The sequence below is a fragment of the Phacochoerus africanus genome, chromosome 2 (genome assembly GCF_016906955.1).
Source record: "Phacochoerus africanus isolate WHEZ1 chromosome 2, ROS_Pafr_v1, whole genome shotgun sequence".
NCBI lineage: Eukaryota > Metazoa > Chordata > Mammalia > Artiodactyla > Suidae > Phacochoerus > Phacochoerus africanus.
In genome coordinates this window covers 258,726,447-258,746,357 of record NC_062545.1, presented here as the reverse complement: position 1 = coordinate 258,746,357, position 19,911 = coordinate 258,726,447, and the positions used below count along the sequence as shown (strand labels likewise).

General features: G+C 47.5%; 1 protein-coding gene across 1 annotated transcript in view; it reads right to left on the bottom strand.

Moving 5' to 3' along the window:
• Positions 1-754: 754 nt before the first annotated feature.
• Positions 755-19,911, bottom strand: part of PAPPA (pappalysin 1) — a 238,624-nt gene continuing 219,467 nt past the window's right edge. The window contains exons 21-22 of the mRNA XM_047768261.1: positions 15,885-15,983; positions 755-4,359 (exon numbers count right to left, since the gene is read on the bottom strand). Coding sequence (XP_047624217.1) covers positions 4,252-4,359; positions 15,885-15,983 — 207 coding nt within the window. The 3' untranslated portion in view covers positions 755-4,251. The remainder of the gene's footprint in view (positions 4,360-15,884; positions 15,984-19,911) is intronic.

Sequence of the window (19,911 nt, the reverse complement as noted above, 5' to 3'; positions counted from 1 at the left end):
CATTACTTTTAAAGATCAAACAGATGGTAGGAATTTGGCAAAACTTGAGTAAACTATAAGAATAGATTTTTATTTCTTTGCTTTTTAGATTTTATGTTTGTTGTTTGCTTGGTTTGTTTTTGTTTCTCAAAAACCATGGGAAGTACCTGTCTGGTCATGTAGCAGCTTTTTAGGAAAGTGGACTGTGCAGTGTGATTCTAAGTGCAGACTTTATATAGCCCAGTGCTCTAATGGTAAATACCAACATTTTATAATGAGAAAAGCACAACACAGTATGTCCCCTTAACATTTGGTTAAAACCAATCTCAAGCCCTTCCCATTCCCTACTATTACAGATTGCCACCAAACAAGTAGACAAAATGCTCCCCCAACAACGACTAGCTATTAAGGGGGATGATGCCTTATTTCCTGGACCTACCACAACGTACAGAAAATAACAGACAGTGACATAAAATCCCACTCTGTCTCCTGCTAGGGCAAACTTTATGCTTGTGTCTACCTACTTAGTCTGTAGAATAAACAATTTCCTTTAGGAAGCACAAAAATAGGCTTTTAAAATTCATATTTTTAATCATGCATTTTTTATTTACTTTTAATCTCCTTCTACTAATCTCTATCTGTACAGCTTTGTCACCATCAATTTCTTCTTTTTATTTTCTTACTTGAAGTAGTTCCAGAAAAAACAAAAACAAAAAAAAGCAAAAAAAACAAACCCAAAAAACCTCAAAACTGTTAACTTGAGTTTATGGTTTCCTTTCTTCCCTACTTTCTTCCTTTCTCCTCTTTGTCTCCTTCCTTCCTTCCTTTCCTTCTTAAAACACAGGTAAGACCTATAACAAATTGACAGTTACAACCAAGTTAAATCAAACCTGGAAGGGAGGTAGCCGAAATCTATCTCAAAGAATAATTTTCAACACATAGCATTTAAGCATTGGCCAAGGTGGTTAGATTAGGAGACCTGTCTAGACAAGTGACTCAACATGCTAAAGCCAGGAGAAGCAGCTGATAACCTCCATCTTCAGAGTCCTACAATTTACAGCCATGATCTCTCCCCTTACAATACCTCCATTCAACCACCATAGTGGACTTCCCAAGGAATGCCTTCCCTTAAAAGGTGGTTGGCACAGAATCTGGCGGATAATGAAAGTCCTCTAGTAGCCAGTAGGGTGGTCACTCGGAACATCTTCCCAAGAAAAGGCCTGGACCACTGACCACCTCCTCTTTTCTTTCTTCCTGCTAACAGGCTAATACTTCTTCAGAACTCCCTAGTTCAGAATAAAGTTCTGAAGAAGCTAGTATGTCTTCAGAACCTCCATGTGCTTTCGGGCCCCTGAACTGCTGACAGACAAGAATGTTTCAGAAGTTGCCTTCCTGGGAGTCTCCACTGTCCAAAATAGGAGATGAGACAATGAACTTATCCCCAGAAAGAAAATGAAACCGAGCATCAGTGCATCACATGATTAGAACAACTGTCCTCTGCTAAAGGCTGAGAAGGGTGTATTAATGACCCTTGTGTGTGGGCATGAGGCTGGCCATCTGTCAAGTAGCCCCTCTCACCTAGTATCCTTGGCAAATAGGAATTTGTGAGTAGCAGGTTTGGATGATGGTCAGAAGGAGACTAGGAGGACCTTTGCTCAAAAGGGCTCAACTCAATCTGAGAAGCTGAAGGTAGAAGGAAGTCAGCCTCCAGGAAACTTTGCTCAGGTGAAAAATGTTGGGCTAAAACAAGGGTACAAGTGGAAGAGGAAAGGAGATGAGGGTCTGAGTTAAAGGAGCTGGTGAGGTTCTTCTATGGTTTCTGCAACCCCACCATAAGCAATGTCATCTTTGGGTCTCCAAGGCTTCTTGCACTACTTCCTAATGTAGAAAAGCAACTGTGAGGGCTGACTATTATCTTTCTTTCTTTGTTCCTTCCTGGCTAACACCACACACAGGTTGACAACTCATCTAGTGCAAGAGCGGGGCTTTGACTGTTGGTAAGAGTTTTGAGATACTGGAGAGGGGTACAAAATAGAATCAATGCTTATGCCATTATTACTGTTGTTTTGGCAAGGATTGGCCCTGGTAATTATAGGAAACAAAAAACATATCCTGAATATAAATAAGATATGAGATGGTAAGAAGGAGCCAGAAAGGATTTGAGCCAGGCCTTAGCAGTGGAGAGACTGGTAGACCCTCCACTCTGGAACCCAATCTCAGAGTTTGTAGTATGGTACAAGCCACACAAAACTAAGCACTGCATCCTTATTTGTGGGCACCTGTGCAAAAAAGCACCTTGATATATTTCATAATATAACAGACCAAGATATCTTCTCAAGTGTGCTTGATCCGCAGGTAATTGCTATTGTGAGTGATACAGTAAGAAGATTTCTGAAGTTACTTTTGGTCCCTACTGCGGGGGGCGGAGGGGGGGGAGGAGGGGCTATGGCTGATTAACAATGCCTGCATGGAATGCAGGAATGAGGGTCAGCACATGTGCCTGGTATTTTCTAGGCTAAACTTTGTTTTTTTTGGTTATCTTCACTGGACTAGAGATGACTTGATTTGTAGCAATCTTTATATGATACATCTAGTTTAGACCCATCGCCTCACACTTTCAGTTTCAGGTCTCAGAAGTCATGTCAAACTTACGCATTCTCTCTACCTCATTCTGTATGAATCTCTTCCCATATTAATTCAAAAGGAATAGACAAGTAACTGACTGAAAAGAGGCCAAGAGTACCCCAGTGAGGTGGGGGCTTCTACATGCATTTGACTCGTCTTCTCTTAGCTTTTGGAGGCTGAACCTGGGAGAGAGGGAAAGGTTGCCCAACCATAGGCATGGATGGGAGTACTGGTAGCCGGAAGACTCTGTGGATGGATGACCATGCGGGATTGTTGGGAACCGAGGCTGAGAACTTTTTGGCTTCCCTCTGATGGCCCTCTAGAACACGGTCTAAACTGAGCACACGCAAGGTGACTCTCTATTCCAGAGCTATCGCTACTCAGGGCAACAGTGAGGTCCTCAGAACCAAAGTCTTCTCTAGCCTGGAGGGGCAGGAAGGCTTGGATGGGGATGGTAACTCAAGTCTCTACAATTCTAACGGGCTCTGGATGGTTCCAGCATCATAGGCCTTTAACACTGTTCCACTTGGTTATAAAAATCTAACACTGGCTTAGACATTCTAGACTCTCAGGGAGAGTTCCAGCATCTCAAGTCTCTCAATTCCCTTCCCGGAGGGAAGCCCACCCGTGGGGGACTTCACTACTCGCCATGTGGGCCAATGAGGGGTTTTCTCTTACTGAAGGGCTAAGAAGTGAGGAGGTATGGAAAGATGTGGGTCACTTTTAAGGCAGACTGTTTGGTTGTGTGAGGTTTTTCCTAACCTAGTCCTACCATCTTGGGGTTACTCAATGTATAGGATAGAGCAGCCGGAAAAGTAGCAGCAAATGTGGTCCCAAGGCAAGATTTGGGGAATGGGAGGGGTGTTATGACCTCAAGCCTCAAGCAGGGGGCTGTTATAATACCTTGACATTGCAATCCTAAGCCATTTCCAGCTTGGCCTTGAACCCTGGAGGTGGGGTAAGATCCCCCATGGCAGCAGAAGAATTGGGGGGGCTTTGCATACCTCAGATGCTTTACCTCTTCCTGGGTCCTACTTCCCTAGAAGGGAGGTGATCAGAGACCATTTCATTTCAGTCCCAAAGGACTACACACTTGTAAACGCCTTACATATTCCAAGTCTCGGGGTGTGAACTATCTTGGCATTTCAACACGTGGTCTTAGCAGTTTCTACAACTCTCTTTCTCCCAAGGACAGTGTTGGCTAGGAGCTTGGGAAAGGAAAAATTGAGTCTGTCCAAGTCTCTCTGCTCAGTCTCCAAAACTGCCCTCACACGGATGTTTGCATGGGTGCATATGCATACATGTGTGCTCACCACAGATGGGCACACTCCTAGACACAGAACACATTTCTTGCTGTGGCCAGGTGAACAAATGGTTAGAATTTTAGGAGGCTCTGGGACTGCACGCCATATATGAAGTCCATCTAAGACTTTGGGATGGGATTCCATTCCATCATTCAGCATAGCAAGACTTGGTTCACGCACCCCCACTACGAGTCCTTCCTGGGTGAAATTAAAGGCAGACCGGTTGGGTACTAAGGATCCCTGGTGTGGAGAGGCCATTCCGTTGAGCAGCTGACTGTGAAATCAATACCAAAGGGATGCGGGTCCTGGCGCTGGGAATTCTTTGACAACTCCTGGTTCTTCCTTAGCCATGGCTGTATCCCCGGAGGTCTTTCCGGCTGTGTTCTTGGGCCTGAGGGTCCCGACAAGCACAGTCACCCTGTAGGTCACAAGACATAGGGAAGGGGGTGACCTGCAGAGAGAAAGGTAGAAGAGGTGAGCCAGGTGGTTGGGGCCAAAGGAGGAGTTTCCAGAGAGGCCGTGCAGGGCAGAGGGACTGTCACCGGATTTGGGGGTAGCAAATGCAAGTTCAAGTCATGGCCCTGCTTCTTGCTAGCACTGTGATAACTTCTCTCAAGATCACCATGGTCATTATCCTAGAAGTGTTTATCTTTAAGGGCACTTGTGACAGGTCAGGCCACTTTCCAAACAGGAAAACACTGAATCCTTTGACAACTCTGTAAGACAAGCGCTAAGACAACTGCCTTCTTTTACAGATAGAGAAACGGAGGCTCAGAATGGGGCAGGCATTTGCCCAAGGTAATAAGTGACAAATCTAGCAACCCCTCCCTGAGCCCCAGGTTCTTAGCTGTGGCATTGGTAGAATAAGACCCACTTTGTACTATGGACTCTAAGGGCTGAATGAAATCCTGGATGAAACCTTATCCTGTAGTATGCCAGAGCTAGTTGATAGACTTGTACAATGGAATATCTAACTTAATGGGACTGTTGTGATTAAGTGATATAAACGATATGACAGTGTCTTTTAAGAAAACCTAACTCCACACATATTGGTAATTTTGATTTTGGGAGGCAATGATGAAAACAACAAAATCATTTGTTAGCAAGCTCAGACCACTTTCTGGGGGCCTGAAGTCCTTGTGAGGAATATTTCAGAGAGCTTTTACAGAAAATTTCGTTGAAGGATCTCAGGAGCAAATTTTAAATAAGGAAAAGTGAGTGGCACACAACATGACAATTTCATATATGTGTATGTTACAAAAGCTAGGGGTAGAAAAGAAATCTAAAACACAAAAGGAAAAGCAAGAGGCCCAAGTTTCAGTTCTCAGTCCGTTCCTTCCCACGCTCTGTGACCTTGGGCTGGCTTTCCTTTCTAGAAACTGAGAGAAAGCCCAGCAGAATGAGCATCCTCCCCACGCAGCGGATGATCTGTCTTTCCAAAGAGCACAGTGCAGTCCCTGCTTGAGCCCCAGCCTGGGCTAACGCGAGTGGCTTTCACCTCATTGCATCATGACATTTGCATATAACTTTCCCCAGAGGGTCCCCCATCTGCGCAGATGGATTTAATGACCTCATTCGCCTCCTGCCTGGGCAGGGTCTCTGAGCGCTTGCACAGGCTCAGCATCTTTGTCCCTCTAGCTTGTGGGCTCATTCTCTACATCTAACTGTTTTTTTTTTTTTCCTCTGACTCTGCTGTTCCTCACTCTTTCTCTCCCTCCTTCCCTCCCAACCTCTTTCCATCCTTCAGCTTTTCAATAACTTAAAATGTCAGCATGACCAGGAAGATTGAAGTATAAACCCCAGCTCTCTCACCTGAGGTATGACCTTGAGCATGTGACAATTTCTCTGAACCTCAGTTAACTCCTTCATTAAATGGGAGTATGAAAACACACACATTCTTAGGTCCTGATGAGGATAATGACGGCAGGGCTTGCCATCTTCCCAGTGCTCTTCTCTCTCATTCAGTGAGGCAGGGACTGTGTTGGCCATGCTTACTCTTGTTTCCCCAGGGCCTAAGCCATAGACTATTAATGAGTGTTCACTACTCCATTTCTCCCTGGCTTTCTCATTGCACTCAGGCTGGTGCACCTCTTTGTTTATCGTTTCAACTGAAGCTCTTGGAGTGTGATGCTGTGGTCAGCATCCCCATAGCTGCTTCTCCCATGCAGAGCCTGCCTTGCTGCTTACAATTGCTCACTGTGCCCTGTTCAGGACACTCACTCCCCATCAGCCACATCTATGCAGAGGTGGTACTTTCCAATCTGGAAGACGCTTCTACAACCTCTTCTCCTCTAACAGAAGCAGACACAGAGAAAACCCTCCAGGTCCAAGTAGGGAAAGTAAGGGCAGAACCATGTCCAAATCTAACAGATGGGGTCAAGTGGGGAGATCCAGTTACTGTGCATGACTATGGACAGTGCTCTCTATAATTCTTTCCCTCCAGGCTAGGGATTGAATTGGAGCTGCAGCTGCTGCCCTATGCCACAGAAACTCAGGGTCTAAGCTGCATCTGCAACCTACACGCAAATGCTGGATCCTTAACCCACTGAGCAAGGTCAGGTATTGAACCCGCATCCTCATGGATACTAGCTGGATTCGTTTCCACTGAAGGCTCATGATTCTTTAGGAAGAGCTTTTCATCTAATTGATCTTTCATGCTTCCTACTGTACCTCCAGCAGGCAAAAAAACATGCAGCAGAATCTACCTCTTTAGACAAGGACTTCAAGGCCTTGCATGATCTGCATACAATTCTCAGACCTCACCTTGTTCCCTTTGTCCCCTTACTCTCTGTGGCTAATCTACTGGTTCCTCAAATATCCCAATGTTTTCCTGCTTTTCATGTTACTTCCCACTCCTGCTCTTTCCTGGCCAGCTCCCCTTCATTCATCAGGTCTTAGCTCAAGCACCACCTCCTCCTTCATTAGTCTGACCAAAGATGGCCTCATCATGCTCATCTTCACATGTCATCATTCTGTTTTTACACCATTCTTGTATAGAACCACTTCTGCATCTCTATGTTATCACAGTCTGGTCAGAGCCTATGTCTGTGGCTGAACTGAGTCTTTACTGCACGGCAGGCATCCAAGGGACCCATGAATGGAAGAATAGATGAAGGCATAGATACAGGCAAAATACAAGTCAGGGAGCCTCTGCTCTTGTCCTCCGTGGCTGTGTGACTTTGTGTAAGTTACTTCCTTTCTCTGGACTCCAGTTTCCCTATCTGTGCCTTAAGACTTAATGACCTCTACCTTCTTTTCTGTCTGAAAATCCTTCTTAGTCTGAGACAGGCAGAAGACCCTGGGCAGAAAAGATGGAGAAATATAGGCTTTCTCCATGGTCTGCATCTTGTGTGTTCTCCTTTCTGTCACCCCCTAGTTCCATTAGCTTCTCCAAAATGGTCAGCTGGCAGGGCCCGATCACTAGTCAGCTTCTCAGGCCAGTCTGGCCACTCTGGCGCTGGGGGCGTAGTGTAACCATTCTCTTTCCTCCCTGGGTTGGCCGAGGGAGGTTCAGCACTTCCCTAAAGGAATGTGGCTGGAACCTATGGGAAGGAACTTCAGTCAGAACTCAGCAATGTCTAGAACGTCTGGTCTCAGGAGAAAGACCTGTGCCTCCGTGTGGCCCCCACAGGCTTGTAAAGGCAGCTGCATTTACTGAGCCTCACTATGGGCCTGGTGGGCAGCAGGTCTGGGTTCAACATGGGCCCCAAGAGGCACTGCATGTCCTCGGGCAGGTCCTTAGCATCCTGAGGACTTCATCTTCTGTCTGTGAGACAAGGGTTCTACTGAGGAGCCAAGGGAGCAGTGCTATCTCCAAACAAGCTGGCAGAGGCCCCGGGCAGAGGACAAGCATGGCCCAGTGCCCTTCCTCTCGCCTCTCTGTGAATGTGCAGAGCCTGCCTTGGGGTCTCCTCTCCTCCCTTACAGGGGCCTGCCAATAGGAAGAGGAGGTGGAGGCTGCCACTCCCCCTGATGCTCCAGGTGTTCCCAGGTCTGATCTAGAAAAGAAGGGAAGCCTGTCCATCTGGGTTCCCAGCCATGAACAACCCTTCACATGCACGCAGGCACTGCCTGAAGCTGTCCATGGGTTAGACGAGTTCCAAGTGCTCTTTTGGGGGCTCCGCTCAACCTCAAGAGGCAATTGTCCTTAGCTACTCAACTTACAGATGGGGATGTAGAGGCTTCAGAATGTTGAAAAGGAAGCAAACCTGCCCTGGGCCTCACTACCAGTCAGTTAAGTAGACACTGCAGAATTTAACCCCCATTCCAAATACCAAGAGCTTGTCAGCTGGTGAGAGTAAAGTGGAAGGCCGTCTTCACACCCCAGCCAGGCTGACTGCTGCGTGGTCTTTTTCAAAGCCACTAGCCTTTTTCCCTTAGAGACTGCCTGGCACCCGGTTATCTCACTCACTCTTCCCAGCAGCCCTAATAAGGCGGCCATTCTTACTATCCTCGTTCTATATCTTAGAGGAAACAAAGACACAAAGAGGTGAGTCACTCGTCTGGCAGGGGCTTGGGCTCTGCACCCTGTTTGTAAGCACCCCTGAGGCCCATCTCCAGAGAAGCAGGCAGAATAGAGCCAGGGGCCCCTTTTCCCAGAGGAAGTATGGAGAGAAGGGTCCCGTCCTAATAAAGCTGGCTCTGAGCTTGACTCCCTGATCCCCCCAGCAGCTTTCACCTTCTCCCCCAGCCGGCCTCCCAAGGAAGCCTACCACCCACAGCATGAATGCCGCAGCGGCCAGTTTACATTTGGGATTCCCAGCACCGTGCGGCTAGGCTGTCCCATAAATGGCTTGGCCACCCACTCAGGGATTCTGTCAACAAGCCCAGGTCAGTGACTGAAGGCCAGGATTCTCTCTTTCCCTCTGGGCTGGAGACAGTGCTGAGGCCCAGGGATTTCTCCCCATGGGTGAGCTGCCCAGGATAACACCTCCACCCATGTGTGTGAGTGCCTCAGGAACGTAGCCCAGGCAAATGCGCCACGGGGCCCTGGCTGGAGGCCTGGGCTCTGACTCAGACCCAACAGGGAGGTCACAAGCAGAGAGGGTGCAGTGGTGGGGAGCAGGAGGAACCCTGTGTGAAGGGTCTGGAAGCCTCAACTGTCCACCCACCCACTGTGGGGCCCTGGGCGAGTAACTGCACCACAGTGGGTCTCTGGGTCATCACAGTGTTGATGGAATGACTTCATGAGCTCAAACAGAGCCAGGCGAAACGCTGGGGATGGGGGCTCCCCCACAAGTGCCTTTGGGGAAGGGCGTGTTGTGCCTGGCAGGGGGCATGCAGCAGTCAGTGGATACAGATGATTGCTTAAGGGTGGACAAGTGGAGGAGAAAATGGAGGAAAAGTAGGGGTGAAGTGAAGGAACACACCAGGGCAGACGAGAAAGATCTGGGTTGGAGTCCTTGCCCTGTTAGTGGCATGGTGTATGCCACTAGGCAAGTTACTTCTTTGGAGGGACTGTAAAATGGAGGTTATAACAGTGCTGCCACATAAAAGTACTCTGGATAAAGGATAATTAATCTGAGAAAAGCATACAGTGCATGGTGTATAATATATGCTCAATAAATGACCACGATGTTAATGCCAGTGATGGTGATAAGGACACTGGTTACGATAGTGATAACTTTGAGGGATAGAAAGGTCTGATTCTTTTCATAGGATCAGGTTGAAATGGGTGTTTAATTCACCCACATGAAAAAGTCAAAGCTACATCCCACAGCGGGGAAATCGCCACACGCTAGAAACCAGTGATTTCTGGACAAGGAGGAATGAGTCTTCTCTGCTTAGCCATTTGTCTGTTATCTCTTATTAATCTTCCAAGTTGAGCACCTCTGCCCCCTCTTCCAGGAAGCCTTCTAGGATCCTCTAGGCTGGTTCAGGGCTTAAAAATCATTGAATACCCCCACTGCTCCCTGGATAAAGTTCAAATTCCCCAGCGTGGCTTTTAAAAGCCTTGCATAGGTCTTTAGGCTCACCCCTTAGCCTCTCCCCCTGGCACTGTGCTCTAGCCATATTCAGCCAGTTATGGTTCCCTTGTTCTGGGCCTTTGCACAAACTGTGCTGTCCACCAGAAACACTCTTCTCTCCTATCTTTCTCCTCCTCCTTTCACCTGCTAAGACCTACACACCTTCCAGGTCTCACCTCAGAGGCTGCCTTCTCAAGGAAGCTTTGCTGACTCTTCTCACTTGCTGTGCCTCCACAAACATTTACTCTACTCTGAATGCCAGGCCACAGGTCTGCAAGCTCTGAAGTCAGCATGGCTGGTCCCTGGTCCGCCTTGCTCATGGCCCAGCATAGTATCTACCACATAGTAGGGTCTCCACAATGCAGCTCATCACAGTGTGGGATACAACAGTGACTGAAGGAGATGCACGTTCTTGCCCTCATGCAATTTTCATTTGAGCAGCAAGAGGTAGATTGTCAGATGATAAATAAGAAGTGCATTTTACAATATGTGCAAAGTGATATGTGTTATGGAAGAAAAGCATGGAAGCCAAGGGGAATGGATATGGAGTGAGTCCAGAGGTGAGGGAAGGTGGGTGGTCAGGGCGGGGCACCTGGAGAACAAGACACGTGCACAAAGACTTGGAGTGAGTCATGAGGATGAGTGGAGAAGAACGTTCTCAGCCAAAGGAACAGCTAGTGGTGAAAGCTGAAAGGTAGGAGGATGCCTGGCCTGTGCAAAGGGTGGTGAGGGATCCAGAGGGCTGGAGTTAATGGCACCAGGTGTGAGAGGTGGAGGAGGGTACCAGGAGTGGGAGGTGAGGTCAGAGAGGTAAGGGGGTAGGCATACCCCACCCACACTGCAAGGATGCAGGCCACTGGAAAGACTGGTTTTCACTCTGAGGAAAATGGAGAGGTATGGAAGAGTTTTGCATGGAGGTGTGATGCCTCCTGACTTTTTTTTTTTTTTTTTTTTGGGCTGCACCTGCAACATATGGAAGTTCCCAGGCTAGGGGTCAGATTGGAGCTGTAGCTGCCGGCCACAGCCACAGCAACACAAGATCCAAGCCATGCCTATGACCTACACCACAGCTCACAGCAACTCCGGATGCTTAACCCACTGAAGGAGGCCAGGGATCGGACCTGCATATTCATGGGTTCTAGTCAGGTTCATGACCCACTGAGCCCCAGTGGGAACTCCCCTGACTTCTTTTAAGAGGACCATTCTAGTTGCTAAGCCCAGATGTTAGAGCTGTTGCTGTTTATGCTCCTGGCTCTGCCACTCAGCATTCCACCCTCTAGCAACTCTGCTAGGAATGCTGCTTTCCATCTCCTGGTTTTGCTTATCTCCCCACATCTTAGAGGCTCACTAGCCTGTTTCGACCAATGGGCTCCATGTGGGCTGAATGCCCTTTCTCAAGAAACCACATTTTTCACTTCAATTTAGCAAATGAATGTGGCAACTGTCCACTTCATGTCTGCAGTGGGCATGCTGTCCTGTGCTGAAACATGCTCCCAGGCTTAGTTTCTTACTTGCCTTGGTCTCAGCCCTGATTAGCTTTCAAGTTCCTGCTCAATGACCACCTCACTCAAGATGCCAGGTGGCAAGTTGAATCTCATCCAACTATCAAGAGATAAAGACCTAAGGTGAGTCTGGCCTGGCCAAAGCCGCAGAGCTAAGTGGTAGAACTCGGACTACACCTCCATTCCCCAGACATCTTCCAAAATCAGTCTCTTAGGTGCCGCCCTCAACATAGCCAGTGTTCCAGGCTACCACGCCTTAGAGAGCCCTGGTATGTGGACTGTATTAAGGTTGCTTCCCCCTCCTCCCTTCCATCCCCAACACACGCTTGCTTAGAAGGACTCCAGTGATAACTGAGAACTTCTTTGTTATGAGGGGAAACTGTTGAAGCAACCATTCTGGGAATCTGCTCTGTATTTGAGACTCCTCAAGGCTCCAACAGGAAAATAATAAGCTGGCATGCAGCGCCCTGCCGCTTCCTGTCTGCCTTGCACTGCAGACAGGTGTTCGGGCTGGGCGGGAAGCTGGTCACCCCTGTCAGACAGAGTTTCCTGCACTGTCTTGCTTTTGTTTGCCAGCAGGGCCCAGGTCACCCCACAAGGCAGACATGGGGAACAGCTGGTGTCTATATAGATATACAAAGGGAGGAAGGCTGGAGGGAGCAGACAGACATCATTCTGGGCCAGGTGACTGGAAGGCCCCAGCTCTGGGGGCTGAGAAGAGGTGTAGGTGGGGAGCAGGTAAGAATGGGATCCAGGGGAAGGTGCTGAGTGCTTGACCATGGGGCTGGAGTTCATACCTAGGACCCCAGTCTAGAAGCACAGGAAGCAAGAAGCCCATCCACTAGAAGAAGGGCAAGATGCCGGCCCACTGTAGCTGGGTCTTCAGGATGGGGTGAGAGGCAGGTGCTGTGCAGTCTAGAGCACAAGGTTTGCGTCTAAGCTCTATTGCTTACTGGCTCGGTGACCCACCCCTTCTAAGCTGCAGATGCATCATCTACAAAATGAGGATAAAAAACAAACACACACACACACACACCTAGGGGTTCCCATCGTAGCACAGCAGAAATGAATCTGACTAGGAACCATGAGGTTGCAGGTTCGATCCCTGGCCTCACTCTGTGGGTTACGAATCCGGCGTTGACTGTGAGCTGTGGTGTAGGACACAGAAGCAGCTCAGATCCCATGTTGCTGTGGCTGTGGTGTAGACCAGTGGCTCCAGCTCCGATTAGACCCCTCGCCTGGGAACCTCCGTATGCCATGGGTGCAGCCCTAGAAAAAGACAAAAAGAAAAAAAAAACCCACACCTGCAACAGGGCTACTGTGCCAATGAAATGACACATGTAAGGACAGGTGACACTATGCTCGACCGATAGTAATCTCTCAAAAAATAGTCGCTAACCTCTTTTGTTTGGAGTCAGGAAATCCTAAATTCTACATGCCACTCGGGCATCTTGTACAAGTGGTTCCACCTCTTGAGTCTCAGCTGTGCACTTTGTTGGAATCTAAGCAGAGAAGGTGCACAGAGATTCTAGCCCGTGGCAAAGCACTTAACCCATGGCAAGTGCTCAATGACTGCCGTTCAGGAAGGTGCATGAAGTGCAGCTCCCTGTCAATGAGATTCTGGGTGCCGGGCTATAAGTTTACGGGCAGGGACCTTCCCATGATATGGGACTGGGATTGAGTACAGGTGGGGATTAAACTGGACCAGCAGGTGAGGGCAGGAGGAGGAGAGGAAGGAAGCCCCCTTCTGGCCCCTCTCCTGCCCTCAGAGGCTTTTGCTATGGAAGCGGGGGACAGAAACCAGGACTGTTCTGTGCGCAGGGGAGACTCTGGTTTGGGAAGGTGGGGTGACTGGCAAGGTTGGCTGCCTCAGCTGCTCCCCATCCTGTCTCTGCTGCTGGAAAAAATGCTTTTGCCTTGTCAAGGAGAGGGTCCCATCCTCAGGGTCTCTGGCCAACTAGGTCTACAGTGAATTGTCTCCAAGTGGAACCAGCAGGGTCAAGGCCAGTCTCTTGGGGTAGACCGTAATGGAAGATAATATGAGGAAAAGGATATACATATAAACTGGGTCACTAAGCTGTACAGCAGAAATTGACTCAACACTGTAAATCAACTATACCCTAATAAAAATAAAAGTGGGAGAAGGTAACCTTTCAACATCAAAAGTCAAAATTATTTATAACGTAGGTAGAAAAGAAAAGGGAAAGAAAGATTAGGGACCATGTTTGGCACTAGCAGAGAACCAACTCTGGGCCCCTTAATAAAGAGCACTCATCTCAGGACCCTGAGTGAAATTGCTGCAGCTGAACCCAGTATCAGAACAGAGAGTCAGCCATTTGAGATATAGATACATTCCTACATATATTCAGGTGACTGTAAAAATTTGGAATCTGCAGCTGAACCTCCATCATGACTTCATGTCTCTACCATGCACTCTGTATAAATAGCAATCCATTTAAAGATGTTTCCCAATAAAATAAGTTTCGGTTTTGGGATTTTTTTTTTTTGATGTTTTTAGTACCAAAGTTATAGCTGGTAGGAAAATCCCTTTAAATGGAGCTGCTCCTTCTCCAAATGATGGTGTCAGATGAATAACATAATTCTACACAAACTTCTATTTAAAACACAAACTTCATTGTCACCTTACTGTCAAAAGCAGCCGACTCCAATGGAGTAAAAGAGAGACACTGTATTCCTTTGGCAACAGATATCAAAAGCCTAAAAAGGCTCACACCTTTTATCCCACTCAGTGCAATTCTAAGAATCAGCTGTGAATGAATACCTAGAACTATAAAAATATTTCGGTATAAAGCTGTTCATTAGCGCTATTATTTATCATTGTGAGAAAGTGAAATAACCTGAAAGTTAAAATCAAAAGGTGGAGATAAATGCTTACATAAACTGCTGTACATCACAACCATATACTAAATAATAGTACAGCAAAAAAATATAACCAAGAAGTTTATACTAATATCAGTTCTTAAATATAAAATTTCCTACGCTAGGTATACAACACAATGCAATCCCAGAGGGAAATGCAGCAACATATCCATAAGCACAAATACCTACACACTTAACACACACAAAACAACACATCAAAAGAAAAGCAGTGGCTATCTCTGGATTATAAAATAATCAGGGTATTCTCTCTTACTTTCTGGATTCCGTAGTATTTCAAAATTGTGAAAAAAAAAATTTATTAGCAAAAGTGAACTTTATTCTCCTGTACTTGAGCAGTGTTTTATTTAAGAAAAAAAAAAAAAAAAGGAAGATTAGGCATGCTAGAATGTGTTGCCCATCCAGGACTGACAGATCCCAGAAAAGCCTGGCACCAACCAAGAGATGCAGTAACAGTTCTCTAATTATAGCATGTTTCGTGGGTCTCACCCTGCTCACCCCTGTATTTTAGAATCAGAGCAACTTTCTTGAAGGAGCTGATTCTCTTAAGGACACTAGGCTATAAAGGGACGAGGACAGGAAACCGGGAACCTTGCTTTTTTTCTCTCTCTCACTATGTTCCCTTGGACAAACCATTCCTCCCTTATGCACCTCGGAGCCCCCAATAAGGAAATGAGAGGTTTGGACCATATCATCACAGTGGACTCTTTCACCAAAATGACTGCGATTCTTTTGCCCTTCCTGTCTCAAGAACCCAGTTTCCCCTTGTTAACATGAGAGACTAGATCAAATGCTCTTTCAGCCTAGAGGATAGATGAATATAAACGTAGAAATAGTTCCCCATGAGCTCATTCATCACAAGAATACTCTTCGGCTCGGGTTTGCCCAGGTGGACCACCTCTCTCCTGAGTTCTGGCTCAGGCCCCACACTCTGGAGGAGAGTGGAAGTGGTGTCTGAGATGCATCTCAGGAGGATGTTCCAGTTTTCCTGGAAATACCTGACTCATTCCTGTCACAGCCTAATACACTAAGGAAGAAATGGCAGCTGAGAGCCCACCTCCTAATCTACAGGTGTAAACAACAAAGAGATTATAAAATGCTCAAGGGCCATAACTGACCTGGTTGGGAACATCCCATCTTCCCTCTTCCTCTAGACTTTAGCCACATGTGTTTGTTCCAGGATTGTACACGCCAGTCTCCTGCCCTGGACACTTTTCCTGGCTACCTCCCTCCCCCTTCTCCGCATCCCTCAAGCTTTAGCATCAATTCTCCACAAGAGCCTTCTTCAACCCTTTCCCCAGGCCCCCACACAACTCTGTCCTTTCCCTTAAAAAGTACTGCACTTTGTCTCCTTCCATACTTGACTCTCAGCTTCAAGGCTAAGGGATCACATCTACGGAGATTGTCCAGGAACCTCCACACCTAACTCAGGGCTCTGCACATGCTTTTAGCTCACTTACTGACTGTAAGAGTGAGAAACATAATAAGGCTTGTCGACGCACGCTGACACACAGGACAGCGGGTTGTCCAGCAGGTAGAGAGGATGCTGGCCCAGTAAGCTGGAGGGGCTTCCGGGGGACGGCTGCGGGGTGGGGGGGGCACCGGCCTACCTTTTTGGTCTTCACTGTAGAAGCGCAGCAGTCCCCACCATCATAGTTGCAGAAGGCTCGGTTGTTGATGGCATCACAGTAATTGTCTCCCATGAAGGGCTGTACAGGAGGAGGGAGGCAGGAAGAAAAGGAGTGAGGTGGGTGGGTGGCTCTGTACAGATTTAGCTGTCTCTCATCTCCTCACCAACCTCTATAGTCAACCCACCTGGCTTCAAATCCCAACACCCTTTTGGACCAGTTGTCACTTCTACCATGTTTCAAGACTTACCCAGCTAGGTTTTCCCAACTAAACTATGGATGGGCTAGGAGACACACTCTTATATGCTGGGTATGCAAAGCCACAGGAAAGACAGACTACTAAGTCTTTGAAGGAGGGGGCTCATTTCCCTTGAAGAAATGATAAGACCATTTGAGCCCTCTTCTCCCACTTTTCCTGGCAGTAGGTAATTATAAACATGATTTATTTATAATAAGAGATATGCAAATAGATTAGGAAGCTGAATGTAAATTACCCAAGAAGTGTAAAGTCTGAATATAAGAATTCATAGGATTTGGGCACAGCGGTTGGTGGACCACTGTGGGGGTTTCCTCTCCTAACACGGGAGTGCAGATATTTGCCCCACGTCACATGTGGAGACCCTGAGGTCCAGAGAAAGAAAAAGACTCGGCCAAGAGCAGACTGGCAGAGGCAGAGTGGTGACTTCAACCTAAGTTCGCTCCTTCTTTTTTCTCTGCCATTCTAGGCTTTCTCTAGCACATGGTGATTTCTTTATTTTTGTCCCTGTGTTCCTCTGAGTCTGTGATGCTTGAAAGATGAAGAAATGATGACAGAGGTAAATCATCACTGATCTGAAGCCAGAGTCATCTTGGGGGAAAGTCAGGGGTCTCTGCACTGCCCTCCCACCCCGCACTGCAGGCACATGCATTTCCCACCTGAACACGGAGCACATGGTCTTCTATGGTCGCTTAGGTGCCTGTAGCTGGTGCAAGACCATGAGCTCCTCAAAGACACGGCCACTACCCAGCTCCCCATTTGTCTCCCAGCCACCTAGTGCAATGCTGGGCACAACCTGGCACTTAAACAAGATATTTCTGGAACAGAACATAATCGTACTGGCAGCATGGAAAGGCAATTGGCAGGGGTTTAGAAAACCTGGGTTCTAGTCTTCCAAATCTCAGCCCCCTGGTTGGTTACTTGGTCTTTTTTTTTCTCTCTTTTTAGGGCCGCACCCCCGGCATATGGAAGATTTCCTAGGCGAGGGGTCAAATTGGAGCTGAAGCTGCCAGCCTACACCACAGCCACAGCAATGTGGGATCCAAGCCATGTCTGTGACCTACACTATAGCTCATGGCAACAATGCTAGATCTTTAGCCCAATGAACGAGGTCAGGGATGGATCCTGCATTCCCATGGATACTAGTTGGGTTCATTACCACTGAGCCATGGGGGAATTCCTACTTAGTCCTTATTAAGTAGCTTATCTTCTCTGGGCCTTAGGACTCCCAGTGGTGAAATGAGGAGACAGAATTAGTCCCCTGATTTCTCAAAGCAATGACCATACCCCTCCCCTCATCAAACGTAATACTATGTAACCCTTTAATAAAGAAAGCAGATCAAAGTGAAACCCCTCAGATTAAAGTTCAGGTAGGTGGTCTCATCAGGTGACGAAGACAACTGCATCCCAGCGCAATCCCTATGACCCAACAATCTCTCTCTCCCACGCTGAAGTTTTGAGCGTCCCCACAAAAAGCCTTTTTGTGGGCCTGCTTTGGGGAAAGCCAAGGTCACAAGGAGTCCACCCTATATGGCATTTGTCTCTCATAACTCACTGCTCCAAATTTAGTCTTGTGCCCCCAGCTCAGGCTGTCTGATTCCCCTTCATCACTGCCTTTTTAGGGGCTAAAAAAGGGCTTAGGGAGACAGAGCCAAGAACAGCCAAGAGCTGTGCTCCGCTGTGTGTGCACATACACATGGCTGTGAGCACAGGTGTGACAGCCATGCAGCTGCCACAGCGCGTACATGACCACATTCATATGAGAGCAGAGGGGCATAGACAACAAAGCATAAGCCCTTGGCTCTTTTCTGGGCATTCGGGGATTTGCCTGTGGGCTCTGTCCTCTGTGCTTGTCCTCATATCACATACAAAGGCTAAGGGAGGAAACCCAATGTCTCTTCCTTAGAATAAAAGGCACTGGCTTGGTAAAGGAGTAACTGGAGTAGAAGGGGAAGAAGGAAAATAAACTTAAAATGATTCTTTTTTTATCTGGCCCCTGAAATAAACCTCCAGTCTCATCACTAGGTATTCTCTTCTCTGTACCCTTTCCTGTTGCTACATCCATGCATGTATCCTCCCATCTACCCATCCATTCGCCCAGCCATCCATCTGTCGTATTCTATTCAATCCTGTCTATTGAAAGCCTACTATGTGTTACACTTTGTGCTAAAAGGAGGGGGGGGGGGTGTAATCATGAGTCACTGTGAACCGAGTTCCCACCCCTCTAGAGGCAGACTTTATTCAAATATGTCTAGTCAGCCAGTTTCCACTGTGATAAGAGCGGTGGAGGAAAGGTACATGATGCTGTTGGAGTTAAGAGTAGGAGGCTTTGACCTAATCAGAGAGCTCCATGAAGGAGTCCCCGAGGAAATGACGTTCAGATGAGATCAGGAGAGGAGTAGGCGTTCATTAGCTGAGGGTGGAGTGGGGAGGGTTTCTGGACAGAGAGAAGGACATGTGGAAAGCTCTACAGCTTAGATATTTCCCCTGTCTCTGGTATTTCTCATGCTGCTACTTCTACTAATAGTGTGTTCTGGAAAACTATTCATCCTCCACAATCCAGCTCAAACATCACGCCTCCAAAATGCCTTCCCGATAACCCCCAGATGCTCTGTGCTTATGCAGTTTCGTGTACCTGCTTTGGTTATAGTTCTTGGTATATCAGAATTATTCTTTAATTGTCTATGTCTTTTCCTAGACTGTGAATTTCTTATGGGCAGGGAATATATATCATCCATTTTTATATCTTAGCAAAATGTTTGGCAGTTTGAGCAAACCTTTATCAAACATATATTCCTTAAATATTTATCTAGTGAAATGATGGCTGGCTGGGTGGATGAAGGGCAAGAAAGTAGATCCAATGAGTTAGGGAGAATATACGTACTGTTTTCACTTGACCAAGACCATTATTACTTTCAGAACCTAGGGTGGTTCTGGGCACGTAATAGGCACCCAGGAAAGCTTTGATGAACAAGTGAGTATATAACCACTTTGGACACAGCTTTGGGGAGAGGGCAGGGGGCTTAGGGGTCCCAAAACTCTTTCTCAATCTTGGCTACCTGTAGACATTCCCGGTTGATGACTCCTCCCTGGACCCAGCATTTGTGTCTCTTCTAAGCATACTTTTCAGCCCCACACAACAGACAAACTATCAGCTCTGAGTTAAGAAGGAGACAAGGGGGCGCCTGCAAGGGCAAAGGCGATAAGCATCGTTGGCAGAGCCCAGAGCCTGACAGGTGAGGGTCTCTTAGGCCTTAGTGCTGAGTCAAAGGAGGGATCGAATTCCACTGTCACCCTGGTTGCCCAGACCCCAGACTGCCGACTCAGCAGGATGAATGCCCAGGTAATCCAAGCTTTCTTTCTCTGAAATGCTGGACTGAGCCTGAGAGATGGAAGGACGCAATGGCCTCAGGTCCCTGGCTCGGGTTTTGCTATTCCTGCTGAATCTTAGGACAGTGAGGATTCTTAAACTTTACAGTGTCCTGTGCCCTGAGAAGATGCCACGGGGGGGGGGGTCCCTAGTCAATACACACAAAGAAATGTGACCCAGGGACTGTCCTGTGACACTTATAGGCTGGGGGATGGTTCATGGGAAGGAGGTAGCCTAGTGGAGGAGGGAAATCATGGGCCTGGAAGTCAGGAGACCTGGGTTCATGCTTTGGTTCTGCATCTGTTATGCTGTGCCACCTCCAGGCCAGTCCATTCCTTCTCTGGCCCTCTTTTTCCACACTATACAGCCTGCGAATAGGGTTA